Source organism: Pithys albifrons, chromosome 12, assembly GCF_047495875.1.
Source record: "Pithys albifrons albifrons isolate INPA30051 chromosome 12, PitAlb_v1, whole genome shotgun sequence".
NCBI classification, from domain to species: domain Eukaryota; kingdom Metazoa; phylum Chordata; class Aves; order Passeriformes; family Thamnophilidae; genus Pithys; species Pithys albifrons.
The window spans coordinates 14,760,003-14,787,270 of NC_092469.1; the positions used below are offsets into that span (position 1 = coordinate 14,760,003).

The window sequence follows — 27,268 nt, forward strand, 5'->3', positions numbered from 1 at the left end:
GCTGGTGAGTGGGGAAAGGGCAGGTCTACCCTTCAGAGTACTGGGAGGTCAGCCCAGCCCCATCACCTTGCACTGGGAATGTGCAAGGGGAGGTAATGGAGAAGGATGCTGGTGCCCACTGCAGGTGCTTTCCAGAGGATGGGTGCTGGTGCCTATGGCAGAACGCTGGAGGCAGGGCTTTTCTACAGCAGAAATGCCCCAGGCATCCTACTAAAGTGAGTAAATTGCTGTTCTAGAGCAAAGACAAGAAGCAGAAGCCAGGGCCGCCTTGGAGCAACAAGGCTGAGTGCATCAACCACTCCAACCTCCCAGGAAGGCTCTGGATCAGGCAAAAACCCCAAAGCACTCAAGGACAGAGCAGAAAGCTGTCCTGTGCCCTGTGCAGTGCTGCAGGACTTCTCTGGACTCAGCATTTCCTGCTGTTTGTTCAGCTTGGCCCCACCAGAGACTAGGACTTGGTTCTGAGTGGAACAGGCAGAGCTGCTCTCAGCCAGCAGCCCTGTGACCAGCACCCACTGGGATAGAGGATGCCAGTTGCCTTCTGCCTCCAAATTGCCTCTTTTAGACAAATGTCCAAGCTCCAGGCTGCAATCTGGCAGCCAGGGACTCAGAGTTTTCCTAGAGACAGAATAACTCTGGAGAAGGTGATCCCTGAAAGGGCTGGGTGATGTTGCCCTCCTGCCACATGCACCTGAGGCCACAGCACTTCTGAAACCAGCTTTTCTGAGTGAAGGCAAAGGCAGGAAGTCATCTCCCTGCAGGGACAGCGTCTTCACAGAGCCCAACCACAACACAAAGCAGCTCTTTTCAAGGAGATGACTGGAGAGAACACGGCTCAGGGCAAGGACCAACCACTGCTGAGGCACCTCCTCAAGCCTCCTGAGCTACGTCAGCAGGTGGATGAACACCAGGAAGAGGAAAGGCACAGGGTGTTCACCACTCAATGCAGACAGCGGCCACCAGGAACAGTCTGGATCCATGATTTTTCCCGGATGAGAGGAGGCCAAGATGCTGAACCATGCCCCAGTTTTTTGTCATGTAAGGACACTCAATTCAGGACATGGAGAGAGGAGCTGCCGCATTAAACCCATCAGAATGGCTCCTGTTGAAACATAAAGGACCTCTGAGCAAGCTGCATTCCAAACATACTCCAGAATACTGGGTCCCATATGCTGGGACATTCTGAGCATCAGTGCAGCAGGATATCTACCTCAGGAGTGGGGCAGATGAAGATATCCCTGTGCACAAGAATTCCCTGCCTCCGTGCAAGCCCAGGCATACCAGGATGTCCAGAGCAACCCACCTCCTCTGTGTCCAGTAGTGGACTCTGCTTTGTAACACAAGAGGAGTTGGTGACTCTAACCTGGGGAAGCTCTCAACCTCTGGAAGCCAAACAAGCCTTTGGCAGACAGCAGCAATCGCACAGAGCTGGTCTCAGCTCCTCTCCATCCTGATGCCATTCTCCAGTGTGCTCCTGGGACAGCAGCCCAGGCACCAGGGATGACAGCCAGGCCAAGCAACTGGCAGAGGCAGTGACATTTCTTGGATCTATACCAGCTCTGGCTTTTCACTCACAGCCCAGGACACAGCTTTTCCAGCACTGATAAGAACTCTGGGGTTGAGCCAGAAATATTCTGTCCATATTCAGGCTTTGGGTGCTGCCCTGGACGTGTGTTCTCAGGAGCAGGCTGGAATGTTGCTCTACATCTCCCCAGAGCAGCTCCAGAAGCCTGCAAGAGGCACACAAGCAGAGATCCCTGCCCAAGGCAGGAGACACAGCTCAAATCAAATAAAACCCAGTCTGCGTAACAGACTATTGACTGAGCAAGCACAGAGAAACCAGGTCAACTGAGCAGATCACAAGGTAACACACCAGGCTGGGGAAGAAAGGTGGATGACCACAGGGTGACAGCTCCCATCCCCACTAAACCCTTGCTGAGGTCTCTCAGGAGAAAGTTCAAAATGCAGTCTACAATAAAAAGAAGTTGCTTAGAAATAGTTCTTCAGATGGTATTTCCTCAGATAAGCACAACAGAAGCCCCTTGTCTCACCTCCCCAGGCCTGCTGTGGCTGTGGGCTGTGCCAGGCAGGGTGGGAGCTGCCAGGGAATTCATGACACTACCAGCAGATCAAAAGTACTTGGGAACAACCACTTGTAATCTTTGGACAAATACACCTCTTGGCTCTCTTCCTTTCAGCCCACCATCAAGCTGTTCACACATAGCCATCTCCTCTGAACCCCAGGAGAACTGCAGCACCTGCATTGGGGTCACACCACCCTGGGTACAACAGCTGCACATGGAGCACTCATACAGGCCAGGGGAGGTCTCTGCTAGAGCACAGGTGGCACCTCCTTGGGCCACCAGAAGTCACCAGCTAAAACAAAGCCACTACAACTCCTTCACACTCTGCTTATCAGCAGTGGCTTGAGCCACAGAGATTAAGAGATGATAGTGGTTCTCCTTACAGATCCTGAGGACACCTTTGGTTTTCCAGCTCACCACAAAGCCTCCCTAGCTCTAGGCTTATGCAAAATCACTTCAGAGCACTGCCTCAGTCTGAAACATCTTTGGGCTTCTGAGTACAAGAAGCTCCTTGCCCAACTGGGAAAGCACTTGAGGATTTCCCCTTTTCTGCAGCCAGACCTGGCTCCTCCTCACAGAAGCAGCCCTTACATTTTACCTCTCCCACCTGCTGCAATGAGCCTCCACACTGCTCAGGACTCCAAAGTTCCACCTCCAGGCAGCTTTTCTTGCAAACTGAACCACCTTTCAGGACCAGAGATAACTAGTCACCAAGCATCTAGTGCAAATCAAATCTAGCAACTCTTGTGCTCATTCCTAAGTAGAGTAATTTGCAGTAGCTCCTGCACCAACAGTACCAGGTGCTATCCTGAACCTTCAGTATGCAGCTCTCTGACTGCCTAGAGCTGGCACAGGTAACCGAGAAAATACACCACCAACTTCACCAAAGTGCCAGTCTTACGTTCTGGAACAAAATAGAAATGATATTGCTGTTAACTAAACCACCAGCTACAACCTTTTAAATTCACAATCAAATCAGAGAAGCAACAACTACTCCCGCATTGCTCCAAGCTCAGTTGTAAACAACAATGTTCACACTATGCATCCTCTCTCCACTACACACAGGGAATCACACCCCGATTTCAGGGCATGGACAGGTACCTTGTGTTCAGCACGGGGCAGAGGGAGCACCTGCAGCAAGAGAGGAGCCGGTCCCTGCTGACAGCCTTGCAGCATCCTTCTGGGAAGAGCGGCTTTTCCATCTGGAGATGGCTGCCAGGTCACACCGCTGATGCGCACAAAGAAAGCAGCCAGGGAGCACACGTGTTAATCCATTATTATTTATTAGCTGTACAGCAGTATATTCTCCTTCCCAGCTTTCAAACCCCATTACATATTTTATAACAGTATTTTTTTCCCCATGTTGGCTTCCTAAAATAATGAAAAATATCACACAGTACAGCTAAGTACAAAAATGCATCAACCTAGAGTCTGATAGCTAAACTGATAGCTCTCTTAAAAGCAATACATAGAAGAAAAATTTGTTTGAAATCAGCAAGACTGAGGCTCTATAAAAAGCTTACATATTTTAACATGTGACATTTTCATATACAGGCATCATTTGTATTTCACATTATTCCTTTTTTTGTCTTTATCAGAGATTCAAAAATTGTAGAATTACTGACCTATTAATAAAATTTCCTGGCCCAGGTTTTGAGGGCTGCAGTGACCCACTTATAAATCACCACTTTTGTCTTAACATAGAATTCATAAACACAAAATACAACTACAAGATAGAGCAAAGAAAATGTAGTCGTGAAATTATAACTCAAAAAGGTTAATTATAAATGTTTCGGATTGGTTGGATGGTCACATCCAGAGGGCAGTGGTCAACGGCTCAGAGTCCTGATGGACATCAGTGACAAGTGGTGTCCCTCAGGGGTCCATACTGGGACCAGTGTTATTTAATATCTTCATTAATTACATAGGATCAAGGGATCGAGTGCACCCCCAGCAAGTTTGTAGATGACACCAAGCCAAGTGGTGCAGTTGACACTCCTGAAGGATGGGATGCCACCCGGAGGGACCTGGACAAGCCCAAGAAGTGGGAATCTCATGAGGCTTAACAAGAACAAGTGCAACGTGCTGCACCTGGGTCAGGGTAACCCCCAGTATCAAACCAGGCTGGGGGATGAACAGATCAAGAGCATCCCTGCTGGGAAGGACTCAGGGGTGCTGCTGGATGAGAGGCTGGACATGAGCCAGCCACCTGCATGCAGCAGCCCAAAAAGCCAACCGTATCCTGATCAAAGGCAGAATGGGCAACAGGCAAAGGGAGGAGACTCTGTCCCTCTGCTCTCCTGAGACCCCACCTGCAGCACCGTGTGCAGCGCTGTGATCCCAGCATAGGAAGGACATGGACCTGTTGTGGAACGAGTCCAGGGGAGGCCACAAACATTATTAGAGAGCTGGAGCACATTTCCCATTAGGAAAGGCTGAGATAGCTCGGGTTGCTCAACTTGGAAAAGAGGTGGCTTTGGACTGACCTAATTATGGCCTTCCAGAACCTGCAGGGAGCCCTACAAGAGCTGGAGAGGGACAAGGGCATGGAGGGATGGCTTCAAACTGACAGAGGGCAAGGTTAGACTGGGTATTAGGAAGAAATTCCTCCCAATGAGGAGGTGAGGCACTGCCACAGGTTGCCCAGAGAAGCTGTGGATGCCCCATCCCTGGAAGCATTCAAGGCCAGGCTGGACAGGGCTTGGAGAAACCTGGTCCAATGGAAGGTGTCCCCGTCCAGGGCAGGGAGGGTAGAACTAGATGGACTTTAACGTCCCAAACAACCCAAGCCAGTTCATGATTCTACAAAATACCAGGTTTTTGTGCTTCAAAACCAGATTTCATGTGTGGGTTTCTCTTGCTCTGCAAGCAATAGTCTGGATACATCTCTTCTCTACGTTAATCAACAGCTTTTCCAACATTTACACTCTATGAATTCTCTTGTCACTTAGTTTGAAAGGAATTAAAATACCGGGGTTTATTTAAACAGCATTTTTGCATACCTCTTAATTAATGGAAAAAGATTAAAATGTAAAAAAAAAAGTTATTTACAAGCTTGACCATTACAGAAATGCTTTGCAGAAAGCAAAGCATATTAAGGACAGAAACCAGTTGGAGCATGCCAAAACTACCGTGTGCAGCCGACTTGGAGAACCAGAGCTACTCAGTGGGAAAGAGCAAAAAAAAAAAAAAAAAAAACAAAAACCAAAAACATTTCAAAAGTCTAGAACCCTCCCAAGTCTGCATTTACAGTTAAAAACACTACTGAGAGAAGAGGCTCAAGGACTCTGGGAACTGGAAGGGCAAGTCCAGAGTGGTTTTCCATATACTCTAGCCAAGGCTTCCTCTTTTGTATATTAAAACTTGATGCATGTAAACATGGTTCTTGGACCGGCTTTACAATGCAATTCAGAGCAAAACTAAATCAAGCATCTCACAGGAAACCCTCAAGGACTCCAAATATTTCCAAATGTTCCATGATCCTGTAATGCTAACATAAAACAGCAAGTTCTAGTTAAATCACATTCTAACATTGTTTTATTTCCCAGTATGTTTGGTAAAATGGTCTAAAATGATGCATTTCCCAAAGCCAAGAAAAAAGATAAAAGGAAAAATAGATTTGAGCCGCTTAAACACAGCCCAGGCCAGTTCAGTCAGCCAGCGTGGTCTTCCTCCATCACCGGTCCATCATGCTGAGAATCATCTCAGGGGTGAGGTCTCCATTGGGAGCTTCCACTACAGCAGGCTGAGCTTCCTCCTCTTCCTCTGCTGTTTCTGCATCAGGTTCTTTCTTCACTTCAACTATAATATTTTCAATTTCACCAGTGTTCTGGTCTTCAACCTGAATGATTGCTGCAGCTATGAGGGCAGAACAAGGAGGAGGGGGGGAAACAGATTATTTTACTGGTTCCAGAAGTGGCCTGCATGCCTCAAACAGCTTTTTGGTAGACTTAGGACACTTCCACAGAAAGGGAAGACACGTTCCCACATTAGTGGGGAGCAATTCAATCCACAGAACTCACCCAAGCATCTACTTCCTTGCCCCTGTATGAAGATGTGCTCCTAGCACAACAGTTCCAGTGTGCATTATTAAAACAATGGATTTTGCAGAGTAATCTACAAAAAACCTCTGTATCAATGTATGGGCCAATAGCAAAACTTCAAATTCAGGGGAATTTAGTGATGGTAGTGACAAATTCAGCACAAAATGCTTTCACAGACTAATTCCAGAAAGGACACAGGGCACACTCATAGCACTGAGCAAATAGCCAAGTCACTGAGGAAGCCACCACCTCCGTAAAGGAAATTTACCCTCCCTGCTTTGTTCCTTTGATTTATTTACTTAGACACTGCACAGTTACAGTGTCTATTATTACACAGAAAACTCTGTAGAATTGAAACACCTGCACTGGTCATATGCTCACAACTAAAAGCCTGAAGCAAGTTTGTGTGTGGCAATACCTGCAAAAGCCTGCAAAGGTGGGAATACCAAAGCACCCCTACTGACAGCTGCTGTACCAGAACTATATCAGCAGAGACACTGTAACTGGTTCCAAAAAATAAACAGTTTGCAAATCTATGAAATGAAATAATACTGAAGAAATGTTGCAACAAATGTTAAAAGTTTTTGGCAATGCAGAGACAAGTATAGTTACCTACTTTTTAAATAAGCTCAATTGAAGGGATCAGACCTCCTATGAGAAATTGCCAAATCCAAGGAAAAAGGCTCTCAAGAAAGCAGTGTAAGGTAAGCTTCAATTAGTGACTTACGCTGGGATTGTTTTGGTTGGGTGGCACTTTTGCCTGGTGGTCTTCCTCTTCTTTTCTTACTGGGAGGTGGCGCAGGAGCCTCTTGCTCAACTTCTGGTTCAGCCTCAATTTCTACTGCTGTCTCCTCCTCATCTTCATTATCATCCAAATCTGGTTCAGCATTTTCCTCTGTAAGACACAATCTCAGGTAAGTCTTCAGTTCAAACAAGAATGAAACGCATCAGTCTACAGCAAAGCACTATCAAATCCCTCATCCAAAAGGCGTCAACTCCAATGAGAAAGAAGGGAAACAAGGCCTTTGTTGAGAGGCTGGTGGCAGAGACTGTTAATCTGTTACCCTTCCCACAGAAGGAACAAGCTGTCCTTCAGAAAGCCAAAGGAAACTTAATTATGTTAGATTATGTGACAAAAACTACTCTGCACATCCACAAAGGAGCTCAGAGACAACAGCAGAAGATGGACCAAATAACACACAGCTGGCCTTCTGCTCCAGGTCCCACTTGCACAACCCAGAGGAGCACAGGGGTGGGACAACGGAAGGTGGGAACCAAATCCACAACTTCTGAGGAACAAACATCTTGTCCAAGTCACTCCCAGGAGAGTCACCAGCCCCAGTGCCCAGGTGTGAAATCCACCCAGATGAGTCAGAGGGATCAGCTCTCCAGATCACCTTTGAGACTGTGGGGTGTTGGGGAATTCCTGGCTGGAGGTAAGACAGTGGGATGCAGGGGAAAGGCAGTTCTGTATCACACAGGACTATTTATGGGATGTTTAGGGGAGTGGCTGAGGTGATTTGGAGAAGAGCAAGTGTGGGGAAAATAGAGGGGTGAGAGTATAAAAGAGGCATGTTGCACATAAATAGCTTTTCATATTTTAAATGCACAATACTTAACTCAACCAATTGTAGTAACACTTTTTTCAATTATCCACATAAACATGATTTTAAGCACCTGTTTCTGAAGTTTTTTTCAGACAAAGTCTGCAAACCATTTGATCATATTCATCCTAAAACCTGTTTGCTATGTAGGAATTTCAGATACATATTCTCTAGCCAGAAATATCCCTGTTCTCCCAACCTCACCCCTTGGTTAATTAAAGCACTCTAGATAAGAGACTAATCAGCAACAGCCTGTTTGCAGAATCATCTCCGAACTGGTTCATCTTGAGATTTTTCTTAACTCTTCCTGTTGAACACATGACAAAGTTTTCCCTCTACCAGGAGAGAGGACTGTGAGTTTTTTCTTCACAAACACCATATGTCCACCATTCTCTTGGATGCTGCCAGCCTTGACCCACAGAAGTTGCCAAGCTATTCAGTGGTGCAGTTGTCTGGACATTTCACATGCCATCCAACACTAGCGAAGAAGGATCAAGTATCATTTCAGAGCAGTGCACCACAGAACCACATAGTTTCTTTTGGGACTCTGAAAAAACTACCACAGTTTCCCACACAGGCCATGACAGGAACAGCACAGCTGACACAACCTGTGTCAGACTGTTTTTTAAACTACTCTCTTGGAAGAGCCCTGGGACAGCAGGATCTGTATTATCCCTCACAGGCAGTACATTCCTCTGTACTTGGCCATGTACTATCATTTTTTGTTTGCCAACTAGACAAGACTCTTTCAAGTGCCAGAACAAACCTGCAGAACTGGCAAACCAACAGCTAACACATGCAGTGAATCACAGGCCTGCAATTCTCAGAAGGTACTGAGCTGTTCTTACCACTATCAGAGGAATCTTCTTTCTTAGACCTCATCTTCCTCTTTCGGCCACGTTTGCCCTTCTTTGTCTCTCCTCCATTCTCTCCTTCACCACCATCTAGGCCAGAGCAGTTATCAGCATGTCTGGCCATTGTGTTCTACTCAGTGGAAGATGAAAAACACAACAAAAATTAAAACATGCACTGAATTCAAGATCAGACATTCTGGATCTGTATTTTCAAATATGTTTCTGATAACTTATATATTTTTTTCAAGAAAGATTGTGTAGGGGAAATGGGTATGTTATTAACTTTATGAATAAAGGTGCATTTCCACATTGTTCATGATGTCAGTGCTAATATGTGGTGCTACCAATTTTGAATTTCATCAGGTCTCTCCACACTCTTCCTCTCAGAGAGGAGGGCTCTACTTAAAAGACTGGTATTGTATGGGTTCCTCACACAACCTTTCTGGTGGGTGAATGCCCCCCCTTCCCTTGAGTAAAAGCCTCACTCCACTCCAACCCATCCAGTTCAAAGCAGTCTAATTCCCTTACCCTGCGAGTGAATGTTTTGCCACACTTGGAACAGACAAAGGCAGCAGGGACAAAGTTGGGATCGTGGTATCGCTTGAAGTGCATGTCAAGGAGCTGCTTCTGGCGGAAGGTTTTATCACAATGACTACAGGCATAAGGCTTTTCTCCAGTATGGGTCCGTTTATGCATGACCATGTGTCGCTCCTGGCACAGACAGGCAAGACAGGAAAAAACTTGAGAACTCAAAACAAATACGAAAGAGTGAATTTTCAGCTAAAAGGAAGCCAAAATGTTATGCTTAATATCAAGAAAAGGATGCTTCCACAGGCATGTGATAACATCCTGACTGATGGCATATTCATTCCTAGCTACTTCCATCCTACGTGGACTCTTATCCCTTGGCCAACAGGTACATCAAAGGTTGTGAAAAGGATATTCTTTTCTATGGGGCAGCATCACACAAAGAAAAGGCCACTCATACTTTCCTTCACACCCTTCAAAAGATTTAGACAACTAATTTGATCTTAACAGCTCATCAAATTTAACAGCCAAGATTTCCACCTTGTATTTTTAGCTCCCGTCCTCACGCTTGCAGGGGGTGCCAGTCCCACCAGATTACCTGTCTGCAGGCATAGTCACACTGGTCACACTTGAAGCGCTTCTCATTCTTGTGAGACTTCTGATGCTGGATGAGGGCGTAGCGCTCGTGGAACACAGCGTCACAGTAGCGACACTTCTTGCCCTGCTCGATGTAGGAATGCTGCTTCCGCAAATGGACACCTAGGAGCAAGAGGATTGCAGGCTTTCACCACCACGGCTTCCCAAGCATGAAAAGACAGATCTACAGCCCTTCAGTGATCTTCACACCTGAGCTCAGCCAAAATAGTGAAATAGTTAATTTAGGATTCAACCCTAACCTTAAAACTTTGTAGTTAAAACCTACTAGAACAATTTCTAGACAAAAACAGCTTGAAGAAAAACAACATCTGTTGAGTTTTTCCACAGGATTCCAGAGTTGGTTATTAATTGCAATCTGTGCTGATTCAGGACACTTGCATTTGATCATGTATGATTGGCAAACTCAAGTGTCTTGTGGACTGTTATGTTTAAGACTAACCCATATTGCCTGGATATAAACAGAAGCCAGGTAATTCACTGGGGGAAACAGGATTTTCTGCAGGATTAGAAGTCAGTGTGACAGGGCTAGAAGGCAACAGGGATACCAGCAGATAATCCCTGCCAGAGGTTTCAGTCACTTCTTTAAAATCCTCCAACTAAGAGCATACCACAGCTGCACAAGGTAGCTTATGGTAGATTAAAGCATTACTAGAAGAAAAATTCTTCATAGCTAATATCAGTTTTCCTCTGTTGTAAATCAAGCTTGTTTGCTCCTTGCATCATCTGACTGCCATCCTCTTGAACTGCCTCTCACTGTAGCACTTTACACTTTTCTTTACTGGAAGGCAGCCTGACTTCCCATTCCCTGGGTGGTAATTGTGTTTATAGACAGAAAGTTCTGCCAAATCGTGGCTCTTTCCTTCTTCTCAGCTACTCTGGGCATGATATTGTTTGTCACCTTCTTCTAGAACACAAGAGCTTGCCTGCTGGAATCACAGTGGGTACTGCTGACTACATAAAGATTGTCCTACTGGAAGGACTTGGGGCTTCTGTAAGCACATGCTCTTGTCTGTGGCACACAGCTCCACATCCTGAAAATTAAAACATTTGGTCTAATTCAAACCTTTTAACTTGATGAAAATATCTCTGCATGAAACTTAATGTGCAGAAGGTCAAGCCAAGCAATCTTCAGGCTTTTCAGACCCCAATCCTTATGTTGTTGGAATCTCATCCAAGTTCAATAAATGCCTTGCATCTATGAGCCTGAAAACAGCAGCTTGCCTTGTACACTTGGAAAAAAATAAATTACTTTTTCAAATTATGAGAAGAAACAGAAAATTTTTCTAATTTGTAGCAGCTATGGTAAGCTAAAAGTGTGTATCACCAGCCCCACATGGGAAGCTGTGCTTCATGTTGTGCAGTTACCAGATGCAATGCTTAAGAGAGACAGCAGTTGGGTTATGTGAACTCTAATGCTGGCAGGAGTTTTGTACCATCTTTGGCAAATGGCCATGTTTGAGACATACATACCCAAGTCACTCTTTCTTGCTATAACAGTATCACAGTGAGGACAGTGGAATTTGGCCACATTCTCCGTGTGCTTCTGCAAAATGTGCATCTTCATGGTACCGCTCTGAGTGAAGCGAGCATGGCAGATGTAACATTCATATGGCTTCTCTCCTTCAGGAGCAAGAGGGAAAAATAGCACAAGTACTTTTGTTAAAACGAAATCTTATCAAGAAGCCTCAAACAACCTCCCAGAAACTTGCAACAGGCATCTGGACAATAGAAACTCTACAAAGAGTTCAATAATATCTCTTTCTCTAGAAATTTTAGTTCCAATAAGCATCTTTCTACAAAGAAACTCCTGTTCAATCTTTAAGCAAGTTATACTATTCTGGCTCTCAGAAATGCATGCAAGAGCTACACACAGGCTGTCAGAAGACAGCAAGTGGCATCAGATTTTTTTTGGGTGGGGATTCTGAATGCTCATATATACATATAAGAGCATTTTTCCCCCTTGAATTTTGTGCTAAAATCATCTCTATTTACATTGAAGAAAAAATTTAGCATCTTTATGAACTAACACGCATGAGAAGCTTTTAAAATTACACTAAAGCATAAAACTGTAAATGGCTCTAATCTTTATCTGACAGTGGAACAGTGACAACAGGAGTTTCATCAGCTCATACTACACGTGCCTGTATTTCATCACCTCACAGTCAAACTGGAAATCACAGTCCTCTGAGCTCATTTCTCAGTGCAGTAATTCTACCAGGTTATGAATTTAGTAGTGCTCTTCATCTACAGACTTCATAAAGGTTAAAAATAAAACTACGAAACCCTATTTATTTTGCTGTTTAAGTGTTAGCACATACTACACACAGCCTCAGCACTCATACTAAGGAAACCTGGCATCAGTACCGGAGTGGGTCCTCATGTGCCTCTTCAGTTTGTAGGTGTCCCTGCTGGCATAGCTGCACAAGCTGCACTGGAACGGGCGCTCTCCGGTGTGAGAGCGAATGTGGCGTTTCAATTTGCTAACCTGGAAGTCAAGAACAAGACTGACGTTAGCATGGATAAGCAGCTCAGATTGCCAAAAGTACAAGCAATCAGTGAAGAGTTTAAGGTGATCTATTTTTATTTTGCCACAAATCCAAACAAGCATGCTTCAATGCCATTCTCACACTGCACACAGCCACTCACTCCTGCCCCATTCTACTTCACCTCTCAGCCTCACTCCCAGTCTTGCCTGATGTTTGTTCCCAGCCTCACTGCAGCCTGATTTAGACTCCTGTGCTCAGCTTACTAATATCAGCCATCTCACCATCTGAAGGCATCCTAAACTGTCAAAGTATCCTGAAGAGACACATGGAACTGTTGCAGGAAAGCTTAATTTCTTTCCTCTTCTGCTTTCATTGAGAAGGCACAAACCAAGCACAAAGATCAGCAAGAACACCTATAATAGTGCATTCTCTACTCCAGCCTGAACACGCTGCTTAATCATCAACTTATGCCTCCTACAAAAAGCAGCACGACCTAACATAAGGACCAACTTAGTTATTCGTTCCTAATTCCTACTATGAAAATGCGTGCAACACAATTTATCCAGCACTCAAACCCATAGAGCCTGGATTACAGTACTGTAGACACAGTGTGTGTAGGAAAAAAAGCCTGAAGCTCTCACTCAAGGTCTCCCACTTGTAACCTTCTTCCATGGCAGAAATTCCATTTTTAAAAAATTATATTGTTCATCATCTGGCTCTAATTTCACAATATAAGAGCTGTCCTGTAAAACATGTAACAATACTGCATGAAGGGGAAACATTCAAGTAGAGCTTAATGTGCCTGAGCAAATTAGATAATCATTCAATACTAGCACAGCTGCTTTTCAATCAGCATTGAGGCAAAGGCTCATTAGTTTTAGCTACAGACACCTTCATGGCATAAACAGATAACGTGAAGAATGCACATTTCTAAAATGTGAGGGCAATTCTGGTCTGAAATGACACCCCACTGCAGCAGGAAATGTCTGTCTCCTTCAACATGGAGCATGCTACAATTCCTGCAATCACATTAAAGGTCAAATAATTTAAGAAACAATGACAACTATTGTCTATAAAGAGGAAATGGGTATCACCTAGGATTTCTGTGCGTAAGTGATCTCAAACTGCTTTCTGATTCACTGAGGAAACCCTACCATTTGCTTCCAAGAGCAGCCCTGATTTATAACATCTTTTGCTCAGAGCCTTTTAACCAAATGGCCAAAGAGGAAATGCCTAAGAACAGAGTTTGTAACAGATGGTGAACAAGCTCTGAAGCGCACAAGGAAGCACTCAGCACTATAACAAGTAACTAACATACCTCCACACTGGCATAATCACACATGGAACATTTGAATGGTTTCTCGTGGGTATGTTTGTAGCGGCGATGCCGAACCAACTCTCCACTGGTCACAAAGGCCATGTCACAGTCTGGGCACTTGTGAGGACGAGTACCTGATTGTGTGCAGCAAAACAGGAACACAATGACATGCAGATTTAGTGACAAAAGAAAATATGAGAGAGTTTTGGTTGGTTTTGTTTTTAGAGTGAATTAGCAACACTGCTTTCATGTTCTGAAAGATTAGAGCAACAAATATTACACAAAAGTCAGATGTTTTGTATAAATAACTAATAGATTGAAGATCTTAGAGAATTAACACTTTCAGTGAGGAAATATTCTTATTTTTGTATCACTTGGTTACTTACAAATTTGAAACCACGCATTCAGACATAATGTAAGTACACAGAGAAAACGAGGGATATGGGGGAGTTTTTCGGCAGAAAGGCACAAGCTTAAGTATATTCACAGTTCAATTACCTGTAGTTTCATACCAGAAACTTTGGTAAGGAGCAACACAAATGTATTAACAGTCCTAGACATAAATTTTATTCATCCAGTTTATATCTATTTCTTGGGGTTAGGTTTTTTGGTTATTTTTAATTCCCTCATGTTTAATTCCAGCCTCATTCTCATTGTACTTTTCTCCAAGCAGCAGTGACAATACAAAGGTCAGAATACAAGTACTAACCCCCAAGGCAAAGAGAACATTTCTGTAACTTCAGGTAAGTTGAGATCAAGCCCAGGATCAGTTTTATATGTGTGAACAAAAGCTCTGCACTTGAACTGGCCAGGCAGAAAGCAACTGCATCACTCCCTCCTTTTTAGCTTGTGCCGTAAAAGGAATTAGAAAAACAGGAGGGATCTGTCTTAAATCTATTTGTTCTAATGACAGAGCATATCCTACGAAAACAATGTATGCAAAACCAGGAGTACCTGTGTGAGTGTTGAGGTGGTTCCTCAGCAACGTGACTGTCCGGAAAGCCCTGCCACAGAGGTGGCACTTGTGTGGTCTTTCATCAGTGTGGCTTTTCATGTGGCGGTCCAAGTTGGAACGACGTGGACAAGTGTAACTGCACAGTTCACACTGGAATGTCTTCTTTACACCTAGTCATGAAGGAAATCTTTAGCCTTTGACAGAACTGTGGTCTACTGCATAACATTAAGAGATCAGAAGGGAAAAGGAAAGATTCTTGGAGATGTAAGTACTCCAAAGAACCACCATGTACCGCTAAATCCAACAGCATTGCCTGTGGCTGATTTGGCTTCAATTTTCATTAGTATGCCAGCACTCAATGTTCCTTCTGCACTCTAAAAAGGGTTCCTTAACTTACAGTTTTAACAAAAAAATCAAACATGTCTATTTACTGTATTTTGCACCATCTACCTTACCCAGCACTTGGTTAGAAAAAACCCACAGAACTAATTATACCATTGGCTCCTGGTGCAAACCGCACGCACACAAAGTGTTATATATGTATTACAGCAAAGGAAACAATCTTTTCAGTCACAGTTACATGGGAATATTAATGCCACAGCATTATACTTGAGGAAAATGAGCTCCCTCAGAGCCTCGATGGAAGAGATGGGAGGTTCACTCAAGAAACACTGGAGTTAAGCTCTATTATATAAGGAGCAAGCAACATCAGGCATGCCTGTTTTCCTCCCAACTTGCCTCTATTCAGTCACCTCAATCACACTGCAAGGTCCCACCATAACAGAAGCACTTGCAAAATCCACTTGCAGACAGGTAGCTTACCTTTCTTTTTAATTTTTGTTGGTTTAGGTGGCTTCATATTGCCCACCACCTTTTCTGCATTAACTTCAGACAACAAACCCTCCTGCTGCTCCTCTTCAAAGTCATACACAGAGACATCCACATCTTTGCCTTCCTCAGTGTAGCGAAGCTTACTCTTTTTGTTTTTCTTTGTTTTTTTGGTTGGTGGCTGATAGTCTGGATCTTTTTGCCAATTAGGATCTTCCTGTGGCTGAAGTTCACCTTGTTCCAGTGTCTCCACCTCACCATTTGCTCCGACTTTCACTACTTGGAAGCCTTCCGGTAAAGGGAGGGTGTGACAGATCATAGGTTCCCCCTCTTGCAGGCCTGCTTTGGAAACCTCATTTTCGTAAGCTCCCTGTAGTTCTTCCACAGATGTGGTGGCAACAGGTACAGTCACTGGTACAGGTACTTGGACCAGCTGAAGCTCACCAAGGTTTATAGGCTGTTCTTCCATATTAACAACCTGAAGTGTTATGATCTGTGTGTCATCCACCGTAGCCTCAGTTTCTTGAGGCACTGCACCTTCCATTACTTCAGTCTTCATCTGAAGAAGAGTTGGATCCAGCTGATCCATCATCACCATCTGCACCCCACTGCCAACATCCTGCACTACTTCACCTCCATCTGCCTGGTTTGGTGGTAGATGACAAGCGTCATCCTCTTGCCCACCTTCACGGCGTCTTTGATAGGTTTTCCTCTCTTTTCCCTTAATGAAAGTTTCTGATTCCTCCACAATAGCTTCGACTGCTTCACCTTCCATTTCACCTTCCTGCTGTAAAAACAAGAGAATGAATGCCACACACCATCCAATGTATGTAACAACTGCAGAAACCCCAAAGAAGAAGGAGTCAACCAACTGGAAACATTCAACTGAACAGCAGCCACAAACTGAGAATCAGAAAAGAGGAGCTGAGAGCTGAGGGTCTCACAAGCTCATCACTACTGCAAACCAAGGCAATCACAAAATGCTGCCTGCAGTGAGACAACTGTACCAGCTTCTTGGAAAGGAAGGAAAGCAAGGAAGAGTGATAAAGCGATAAGCATGTTCCCATTTTTCAAAGACCACAAATCCCACCAGCAAGATGCACAGCACTATTGTTCCTTACTGAGCTTGTGCAAGCACTTCACAAAGCTTAGCAGGACCAGAGGCAGTCTTTGGCTACAAATTTTAAAGGTACAAAAATACCACACTATTACAAATCAAAAAGCCAACCTTGAAGAAGTACATTTGAGTACACAGAACTTATCCAGGAAGAAAAAGCACTAAGAACCGACCACAAGAACTTCAGTCTCGCTTGTTTCATGCCAAACTATTATTATTTACTGTATGTTTAAACTCCTCTGAACAACAAAAATAAAATGGACAAAGAAGTTGGTCAAGTATGTCTCTTGTAAGCAGCTCAAGTTCAGTTCCTGTTCCCACCTCTGGGCATTGCTGAGACCTGAGCAGATTAGAGGACAATGCATTCGCCCTCCCTCTTCAGCTGAATGAGCCATAGCAGGAGACGGCTCAGGTAAAATTTTATTTTGATGTAAACAATGTGGACTCGGAACTGGTGGATTCTAATGATGCCTGGGTTAAATCCATCTGTACAGACATAAACAACAATGCTGAAGCTCAGTGTTAAGGTGGGCCTTAACTGTAACTTTAAAAATAGCTGCATACAAGCGTAACAGAGATTTTCTTCCTCCTCAGACCATCCGGAATTCTTATCTGCACTTAGGAAAAAATATGAAATTCCTGTATTCTCATTCCGCAGGAAGGTTGTTTCAAGAGTAGTAAGAACTAAAGGAATTTATTATTTTGCAGATGTCTTTTTTCCCCCAAATGAAAAGAGTAAGATCATCGTAAAGGAGTCCTTCTTAAGTCTAACCTTTGTTTCAGGTGGTTTACTTTGTAAATATGAAAGGAGGTTCCCCAACCACGCCAAACACATTTCCCTGTATCAGGATCAATTCTTATATCCCTCACGTAAGTCTTAAAAAGGTAGCAAGATCAATTTTACTGCTGACGCAAGTAACAAAAGAACAAGTTTCCTGACTAAGCCTGTAATCAAGTCCTGAATCCAGTCCCAGATTTGATAAGAGACTTCCATATTTTCCCATTAAATTGACTGACTGGCCTCTCAGAGCAGCTAACTCAATTTAATTAACATAAATATTTAATATTTAATCCACCTTGTTAACCTGACACTTTAAAAATCACAACACTTATTTCCAAATATCTATATTTCATCTTGTATAATTAATTTTGATATACATAGGCTTCTAGACAAACACAAAATACAGCTGTCAGTCTCCATTAGCTTTAACAATTACAAGACACATAATTACTGTTATTTTTAGAGAGTTCTTGCTTTTACTTCACTGTCTTTTCTGGTATCCTCCACTTCTGCTGTGAGAACAATAAAGCTCATATTGTACCTCAGCCTGCTCAGACTGGGGACATCTATTAACATGCTGTCTTGATATTTGTTATGTCGTGGGCAGCCACAGTCTCCAGAGGGCACCAGACACCCAGAAATACCGACATATGGCTTCGTGTGCACTCCCTGCAGGGATCCGGCCTCGCCTTTCCTCTACCACCCATCAGCTTTTCAAGTTGGAGCAAATCCATATGGAGAAACAGCTGAAGTACACGAGATGATGTAAGTACTTAACACCATACAGCAGGCAATCAGAACAGAGCTGGTCTTTGGCCTACTGCAACTGCAAAACTGTTTTACAATTACCTTAAGTATTTGCAGAGAGAAGAGAAGTCTTCTGAGGTGACTAAAAATCTCTGAACACGAAAAGGAAGGACATAGCTAAACAAAATAAATAGTCAGGGGGGTAACAATGAAATACTTAAGATGAAGGGAAAAAATGGCAAATGCCCAGCTGCAAAGCTAATGCCATTTTCTTGCGGAGGAACAGAGAAGAGGTCTGCAGTCTCGGTATAAGAATGGCAGCTCTGAGCAGAGGTGGGGCTCTTATAAAGACTTTCACATTCATTGCCAATATCAAAGATGCTAATAAGGCTGCTAAGAAGTCACACAAAAGGAGGCCAACAGCCCAAAATTTGCCAGTGTTCTCTACGATCCTACAGAAGCATGTCTTCCCATAGATTCGTAGGAAGGCATCATTTCAGACTCACAGCAGAAAATCCTATGTCCATCAAGGAACAGGACACTACCACACCTGAAGACTTTGACACATGGCTCATGCTGTCAGGAAAGTTTGCCAGCCTAGGAATGCAGGTGTACACAGAGACCAAGGAAACGCCTGCAGGCAAGACTCGAGTTCAGATCCTCACAGTGTGAAATGAACGGACGAATTCTCACAACTGTCCACTAAAGAAACCATGACTCCGCTATTCCCCTCTCTGCCATCTCTCATCCCGGTACCTGCCGCTCATCACGGGTGCGGTCGCACGGTGGGGCACGGCTGCCCCCCGGCGGCGCGACGCGGAACTGCAGCGGGGCAGGGCCTGGACCTCCGCTGTCACCTCCCTGTCCCTGCCCGCCGCTGCATCCTGACCCTGTCACCTCCCTGTCCCTGCCCGCCGCTGCATCCTGACCCTGTCACCTCCCTGTCCCTGCCCGCCGCTGCATCCTGACCCTGTCACCTCCCTGTCCCTGCCCGCCGCTGCATCCTGACCCTGTCACCTCCCTGTCCCTGCCCGCCGCTGCATCCTGACCCTGTCACCTCCCTGTCCCTGCCCGCCGCTGCATCCTGACCCTGTCACCTCCCTGTCCCTGCCCGCCGCTGCATCCTGACCCTGTCACCTCCCTGTCCCTGCCCGCCGCTGCATCCTGACCCTGTCACCTCCCTGTCCCTGCCCGCCGCTGCATCCTGACCCTGTCACCTCCCTGTCCCTGCCCGCCGCTGCATCCTGACCCTGTCACCTCCCTGTCCCTGCCCGCCGCTGCATCCTGACCCTGTCACCTCCCTGTCCCTGCCCGCCGCTGCATCCTGACCCAGATCTCCTGGACTCCAACACAGCACACGTATGATGAGCATGTTCCTTTCAGTGAAAAGTAAATGAATTTGAAAATGTCTGGTTTTAAACCAAACTCTTGCCACAGGGGAAATTCCACAATATTCTAAAGGTTATAGTAACAACATACTTCAAAAATACACAAATATACAGGAGCAAAAAAAGAAGAGCTTCCACAATAAGAAGAGAGACCAAAATAAGAGCAAACAACATCTGAAATCAACACTACAATTCTGACGTAATAGCTCAAGCCAATCTTTACACACAGGCTCTACTGAGAGACACCACACCACTAAACAGCTCAATGCACTATCATGATCCAATTAACCAGGTAAAAAAGCTGAACAGACCTAAACTTCTTCAGATAACTCACAACTTCAAATAGCTCATCTGAAAAGCTGAAACAAGCAGAAATAAGAAGGGCTATGCATTTGATACAACAGACGTCTCATTCCAAGGAAAGGAATCCCAAGGCTGCTCAAGAGAAAATAATTCAGTGCCAGCAGTCCTACTAACTGCACCACAGGGGAGTCCCAGTCCAGGTACACTCACCGGGAACAGTTTCTTCCTAATATTCTACCTAACCCCACCCCCTGACTGTGAAGTCATTCCCTCTTGCCCTGTCACTCCATGCCCTTGTCCAAAGTCCACTTCCAGCTCTCTTGGAGCCCCTTCAGGTCCTGGAAGGGAGTTGCAGAAGCATTAGAAACAACTTGTAGGTGTCAATGCACAGAGTACAAAACCAGAGACAGGGATGGTTAATACCATTGCCTCTTTTTCTAGCTGTTATTTATAATGACACTCCTGTCAAAGAGGCATTTGTCTGCCTCTCACCCAATGTCAGAAGTAACAAACTCTGAAATGCATTAAGTTTCATGTTCCAAGTAATAGAACAGTATTTACTTTTGCCAAAGAAGGCACAGTCTCAATAAAAACTGTTGGGACACTAAAGCAATTGAAAAGTAGATATGTAATATACACTTCACTCAAGGAAAAAAACCCAACAATAAACCCCAACAGAAACAATGAAGCCAAGTGCTGTCAATAATTTTCTGGCATTCATAAAACAGTGGAAACTATCTTTGCATTATTGTAAACAAAAATTCACATCACCTTGCAACATATTTAGATCTTGAACTCAAGTCAATCCACACAGAGATTACACTCAAAAACTGCCATGGCTTCGACACTTAAGGATTAGCCACTTATTAAAAAATTTATGGGAGCAGAAATAAAGCCTTATGTTAAAACAACATGAGATTTATGTTCTTCCCGTGAATCTTTGAAAAATGAATACAAGAATAAGCAAAAACTTCAGCTAGGAGTCTACAGTTATGCAGCATGTCCGCCACTTAAATAAAAAGACTAAAAAATATATATATCCAACAGAGTGTATAGACATGAACAATTTTTTTCTTTTTTTACTCCTGCTTGCAGTTCACACACATCTGTGTAAGTATTTAAGGCCATTAGCAGACGAAGAGTAACAGCAGGAGCACTTGGCCATTCCCCTTCTCATCATGGAACAGCCGTATCTTCTCCCTGAAGAGGCTCCCAACTAAGCACAGCCAAAGATAAGACAGTTTAACAAGCAGACCATTTCCCCCAACAGAGCTTCCCTGATAACAAATGAACGTGGCATGAACATAACTTATTCTAAAGCAACAGACATACATAAACCACAAAGCATTAAGTACTGCCTTTCCTAGTGTTGCTCTTACTATTCTCTACAATTGCTCCTGATCTCCTCAGCATAATAGTAGTACCCCTAGACAGGCTACAAATCCAGAATACAGATGAGGTGTATGCGTACCCACTTCTCAAAGATCCCTCTGGGTTTAAAAGCACACCAACTCTTCTTCTCCACACAGCGTGGCAATAGAACCAAAAAATCCTGACACTGTTTGGGAAGTGGTAGGAAGATGCCTGAAGAGCTCTGTGCAGGGCCAAGTACCCCAGGCAGAGTTTGGCAGCTTGGCCTCAGCCATCCACAAACATGGCTATAAAGCTTTTGAACTTGAGGTGGTTCTAGGAGTGGTTCAGCAGTTCTACACTCAAGACAACAGGCACAGCTGGACCCAAACAGGCCAGCTGTGCATCTCACATGCAGACATCAAAGATTTACCACCCACGGGAGAAACTAAAAAGCTGGGATAAGTTTCTTTTACTAAGTCATTTTCTCACACTAAAAACTTAAAGCTTTCTTTTGCCTACTGCATTCAATTCCATATCCTTTGGTTATGACTGCTCTGCCCATCTCCAGCTGTTTTCTCATTTCCTCCTTCCACTTATAACACTGGCACTGAAAACAAACAAAAAAAAGTCAAATGTACTACTTCAAATATTTATTACAGCTTTAATTTTAGAAAAGGCATTCTCAATCTGCTATTAAGCAATTAGTCTGAAAAATATTTCAGCACCTCAGAGGGAGTAAGGAAAAGAACAAGTAAGAAACCTAGAAGAGTGAACTTCATCACCAGTTAATAAACACTTGTGCTTTTTCTGTGTATGAAAAGGGGCCTGTCAAGGTAAAGAAGCCTCAAGAAATACACAGAACAGCCACATGAATGACAGCTGCAATTGCAAACCTAAGAGTTGAAGGATGGTTTCCTTAAGTACTGACCCTGCACAGGGAGAAGACAGCCAGCTTTGGTAGTGCTGGGAGGCTGGTCTCTCTAAATAGGGCAATGAGAAGTGCACATTCTTCCAGAGAGCGATTCCAAGCTTTTAACTGGAGCCCTATGCTAAACTACCATCTAGAGAAACCCATCTTTCTCCCCAGTGACTAGAGAGGAGATCAGATTAACTTGTGAAATGGTTGTGTGATCCCTGTAGGACACGAAAACAGCATTTGCTGCTCAAAAAGCTGCTCTTCCTTCACATTGGCAGAATAATTCACTCACCACAATGAACTACTGAGAACTAATTCCAGCTGAAAACTAATGCAGGGAGAACAGGTAATTGCATAAGAACACATGTGGTTCCTGATCCTATTCCCCACACAAACACTTGAGCAGAGGTGTGGGGGCAGGTTTGGAGTGCCAAGGCCACCTTAAGCTGCAGTGCCAGCTCAAAGCTGTCACCAAAGCACAACACCAGGAACGTGCATTCCATGTGTTGGTGGCTACACTGAGCTTTGTCCCTCCCCTCCATGTCATCCTGCCATACACCAGCATACATTACAGTGTAACAGCTTTCTCTCAAGCACCCTGCTACCCTCTGGGTCACAGCCAATTTGTGGGCACCTTCCTGTTTAAATTCCATAGTATTCATCTGTGATCACACACACCCCCCTCCAACTACTTTATTCAATTAGTTGTTACCTGTGAACCAAAGTCACCTTTTACTTATGCTTATCTAAATGCAGTGCACTTTGACCAAGATGTTTTTGAAAGTGCCCTTTTACCTTCGACCCTTACAAACTCCCAAGAGCCCAGCCAAGCCCCATCTGGCTATAGGACATTCATCAACCACAGCCAGCTTGGTGCAGTGTTAGAATCAAAATGTGTCATGACATTTCTCTACTCCCCACTTTTTTCTTCTCCCCCCTCCTCTCCTCCTATAACCTACAGAAATAATCTCCCTGGTTGTTGCTCTTGCCCAGGGATCACAGCAGAGCTCCTTCAAATTCCATCCTGTCTCACGAAGCGACACAAAGCAATGAGAATCTTCATTCAGCACTGACTGCTATTTTTCAGTCAGCGAGCAGCACACACCTGTGATCTCCTGCAATTACTCAGAATGAATTTATTACTTTGCATCAGGACCTCAGGGAAAGACGCATGCAAGACATGAAAATAGAGATTATGTCCAGGGTACCTGAATCAGACAGAAGGAAACTCCATTCTTTATCTTTCCTCTGCTGTTTGCAGAACAAGCTCCCTCTTAATTCCTGCACCTGACAGCGGCAGAAGGCCCCAGAATTATGGCTCTTCCAGAACTAATACTGCTAATTCTACTGTAATAACCTTCAGCCTACAGTGGAGAGAAATCCAAACACAATGTCAGCTGCTTGAAACTTGCACTGCAAATTAAAAAAAGGATAAATAAAAAAATCACTGCAGTTGCTGACATCAAACCCCACAGATTCGAGTTACTTGGGGTAAACTGTAACTTGACACAGAAAGCCTTGATGAGAAAAGCAGGCTGGTGAAGGCATTTCATCTTTACTTATAGAATAGCAATTCTTTCCTTGTTTCCCTTCAGATCTGGAGAATTAAAGGTCTATTGAGAAGGTAGCAGGGACAAAACTAGTAAATATTCTTGTTCTTAAGCCTTGTTAATTCTTCCTTAATTTCTCCTTCCATTCCTATCTAACATTCTTTTAAATGTTAGCTTTAATTTTTCGCTATTTCTTCCAATAAGTGCTAGTGCAATCTCACTAGGTCTGGGTCTAAAGTGTAGGCCTTCAGTCATTCAGAGAATTCTTTACTGAAAGCTGGGAAATGTGAATTAAATATTTTCAAAAAAAAGTTTCCCTATTTAATATATTACAGAAAGTCTCATGTTTTACCAACGTGACAGCTCATTTCAGAAGGACAAACATGCAATTTAATCAGGTGTAAAATACAAATTTAAAAGTAGGAGTCACAGAGAAATTTGCTTTAAGCTGCTGCTGGATTGTAACACTAATCAGTCCATCCCTTTTACAATTTTTCATAATGTAAAAGTGATGAAGGAGCTCATGCAAAGGTCACCAGAATACTTGAAGGTATTAAACTGAGGACAGAAAATAATTTCAGGTTAGAAGAGCCTGTAAAATTCACTGACACAAGAAGTCTAATATTGTCAGTAGATACTGGAAGATACTATTCGTTTTATCAACAAGTATTTGTGGTCATTTCTGCCATCACACATTAATTTAGGCTCTCATTTAGGCTATTAGCAAACTGCTAACAGCAAAACAGTTGCTTCTTCAGAATCAGTCTGAGCAGAGCAGGATTCTTTGGCCACCCATATTGCAGGATATCAAAATGGCAACACAAGCCACTCCCACACCTGAAAAAGACCTGTGCAACAAGTTTCATGGCATTCTGGAGACTTCATAATAAGTACGTGGATTTTGTTCTCCTCTAAGGTTCCATCTAGATTAACAAGTATCCAAGAATAAACTTTGGGGAACAGCTATTTCTTTTATCTTTGCACAAGTATTCATTAAGTAAGGATACTCTGCCTGGACAAGGGAATTCAGGCTTCAAATTAGAGCAGTAGGAAGTGCTTATCCCTGGGATGGTAATGTCGGTCCTGTGCTATGAACAGCTGCCCATGCAGTAAGTATTACTCACCTCACAAATCATACCCTGATGTACATAAAGGAAACTAAAGTCAGTGCTAGTTAATTTAATGTCAGGCTACCAAACGCAGAGGTGCAGTTTACTGCTGTTGCAGCAGGGACAGGAAATTCCAGGAGAGTTTTGAAAGCACCTACAGTAGAAGGGTGGTGGACCAGACAAACTCCCTGGGCCTAAATTAAAACATCGTTCTTTTGAGTCACAGATCACAGAAGAGCTAATCTGAATTACTGTGTGTTGGAGCAGACAAACAGAATTAAACCCAGGTGAACCCTTTAAAGTGACCCTCATGCTGAAATTTTAAGTAGTTTCATTTATTTTATACACACATCTAATTCATTTGGACTCATATTGCAAATACTCTCATACACTAAGCCCTAAAAGGGCCATTGAAATCAACCTTCAAAGAAGATGAAGAATAAAAAAAACACCCCACAAAGGCACTTGACCTGAGACGAAAAAACCTTCATACAAGAGAGGAGTAAGGCCTCATTTTCAGACACACTGTCAGAGAAGCCATCCCTGTCTTTAAACTGCCCATTCCTTCCCCCACCCATCACTCCAACTATGCCTCATGTCAGCACAAGCACTTTTAACACTGCAGCCACTGGTCAGGCAACCAATCCAGGCCAGAACTCATCTGGCCAAGAAGATACTTATTTCCATCTAGACTAGGACTCTGCTGTGCCCACACACTCAGGCCAGCCAAAAGCATAGCAAGAGGGTTTCTTCCAGCACAGTGTTAAGCTTTATGTTCAGGAAACTGCTGCCTCGGCACCGAACACATACCACACTTTAAAACCCCTTAATTTAATTTACATTTATGTTCTTGTCGCTCCTGCACTTCTGCCTGGACTGATTTGTTCTCTTCATGCTGGCTATTCTTCATGCAGCTCCTGGGGCCAGAACACACTCTGGAACAGAACAGATGAGTCGTACTAGTGAAACTACGTAAAAGAGAAAGGGAAGAGGGGAAGGGGGGGGTAGCAAAATGACTGTTTGAATGTTTAATGCTTGTTTACCAGCAAATGTGTAGCCCCACACCTCTAATACCAGCAGCATTAATAACTACTTGAGGACCACTTCACTTAGGAAAAAAGTCATAAATAAAACCAGTCAGGATGACTGAACTCAATTTTCAAGCTCCTCTCTGTACCTGTTCTCAGACTCTGAATTCAGCATTTACAGTTCTTACAGCCTAAAGCTCCAGCTGCCTCATGTCAGATTAAGAGTGCAACATGACATTTTAGAGCTGGCTATGCCTGTGCCTACTTCAGATGGCCTTTTTCTCCTGTGCTGTGGAAGAGCAAATCACACACCAAAGGAGCTTTTATTGTTAAAGAGGTAAATCAGAGCAAATTTAACTCCTTATATACTGTCAATGCAGTAAGTAACACTATCAATAAACAAAACCAGTTCTAACAATTCTAACCTTGCTATCCTGAGGAAAAGCAACCTTAGGAGCTTTCTTACCCTTCATTACCAACTAAGAGTTTCAAATATTCACATTACAGAACTACAATATTTATAAGACAGCACATTATTTCTCATCTGTAATCCTTGTCAGCCCTCAGTATGTACACATGCTAAAAGCCCTGGGAACGGTAAGAAGTCCACAGGAGTAATTCTCAAGTGAGGCACATATTCTTGCTGCACTTAGTGATGTGAGCCAAGCAGTGCTGGATTTCATATTAGTCCTACACCCTTTCAATTTAAGTACTTTCCCCCCACCTCGTTCTTCTGTCGTTTCTTTAGCACAAGGCACTCAAGTCTGGGTCCTGGCTACATTTTTTTAACTTGGCAAGTCTATTTTTAACTGTTTATCAGCTTCAAAGAGCACAACTGATAAGAAGTTTGCTGGAGCTGTGGGTGCTCAGTGATAGTGAGCTTTTAAAGGACATTTGGAATTATCTCTTTTATTTAATAATCACTCTGTAAAAATCACAAATACAACCCCAACCCAGCAAGGGGACACTCAGAGAATACACAGGATGTGCTTCACTGCTAAGAGTATCAAGGCTGCTGATGCAAGGTGTGTCCTTGCCAGGTTCTGTGCTGGGCAACCCTGGAGAGACCACCACTTCCTAACATTTACAAACTTGTCAATTAACACAGAAAACCCTTAAGAGTGAAGGACTTCCCTATTCAGAGGACACTTGACAAAAAATTAACACCTGCCACGAGGAATTCTATCATCTCAGAAGTTTTGTCACACACCAGGACAACAGAGCACACTGAACTGAATGGACACATCCTTTAATCTACTGCTGTTCTTTTACCCTAACTTTGGTTTTCCTGAAATTCTGAATCAAGAAATAATTTCTTTCATTTTTCAAGCCCAGTCCTCTTCTTGACAAATGATTCAACAGTGGAGAGATCTGTTTGGAATAAGGACTGTACTCAAACACTTAGTAGGGGTAAAGAGAAACAAACCAGCAATTGCAGATCTTTCCTACACTAAACACAAATTCAGAACAGTTCACAGGGATCTCTGCAGATTAGCACTGATGGTAAGTTAATGCAAGGCACACCCAATGCCCTCTCTCTTTACAAGGCACTCACTGACTGCTGAAGGGGGTAAGTTACTGGAGTTTCTTTAGGAGATGTTCTGAAGCTGCTTTGACAC

At 43.7% G+C, this 27,268-nt stretch overlaps 1 protein-coding gene across 7 annotated transcripts in view; it reads right to left on the reverse strand.

Moving 5' to 3' along the window:
• Positions 1-3,350: 3,350 nt before the first annotated feature.
• CTCF (CCCTC-binding factor) overlaps positions 3,351-27,268 on the reverse strand; it is a 34,155-nt gene continuing 10,237 nt past the window's right edge. For 2 of the 7 annotated variants that reach the window (XM_071567253.1, XM_071567252.1), the window contains exons 2-12: positions 25,462-25,556; positions 15,352-16,144; positions 14,529-14,699; positions 13,575-13,708; positions 12,135-12,255; positions 11,241-11,390; positions 9,712-9,872; positions 9,114-9,296; positions 8,580-8,715; positions 6,855-7,022; positions 3,351-5,942 (exon numbers count right to left, since the gene is read on the reverse strand). In XM_071567253.1, the coding sequence (XP_071423354.1) occupies positions 5,761-5,942; positions 6,855-7,022; positions 8,580-8,715; positions 9,114-9,296; positions 9,712-9,872; positions 11,241-11,390; positions 12,135-12,255; positions 13,575-13,708; positions 14,529-14,699; positions 15,352-16,144; positions 25,462-25,515 (2,253 nt within the window). In that variant the 5' untranslated portion in view covers positions 25,516-25,556 and the 3' untranslated portion in view covers positions 3,351-5,760. Of the gene's footprint in view, positions 5,943-6,854; positions 7,023-8,579; positions 8,716-9,113; positions 9,297-9,711; positions 9,873-11,240; positions 11,391-12,134; positions 12,256-13,574; positions 13,709-14,528; positions 14,700-15,351; positions 16,145-19,903; positions 19,914-25,461; positions 25,557-27,268 lie in introns of those variants that run through there. The other 5 variants (XM_071567255.1, XM_071567251.1, XM_071567254.1 and 2 more) reach the window with 4 other exon arrangements.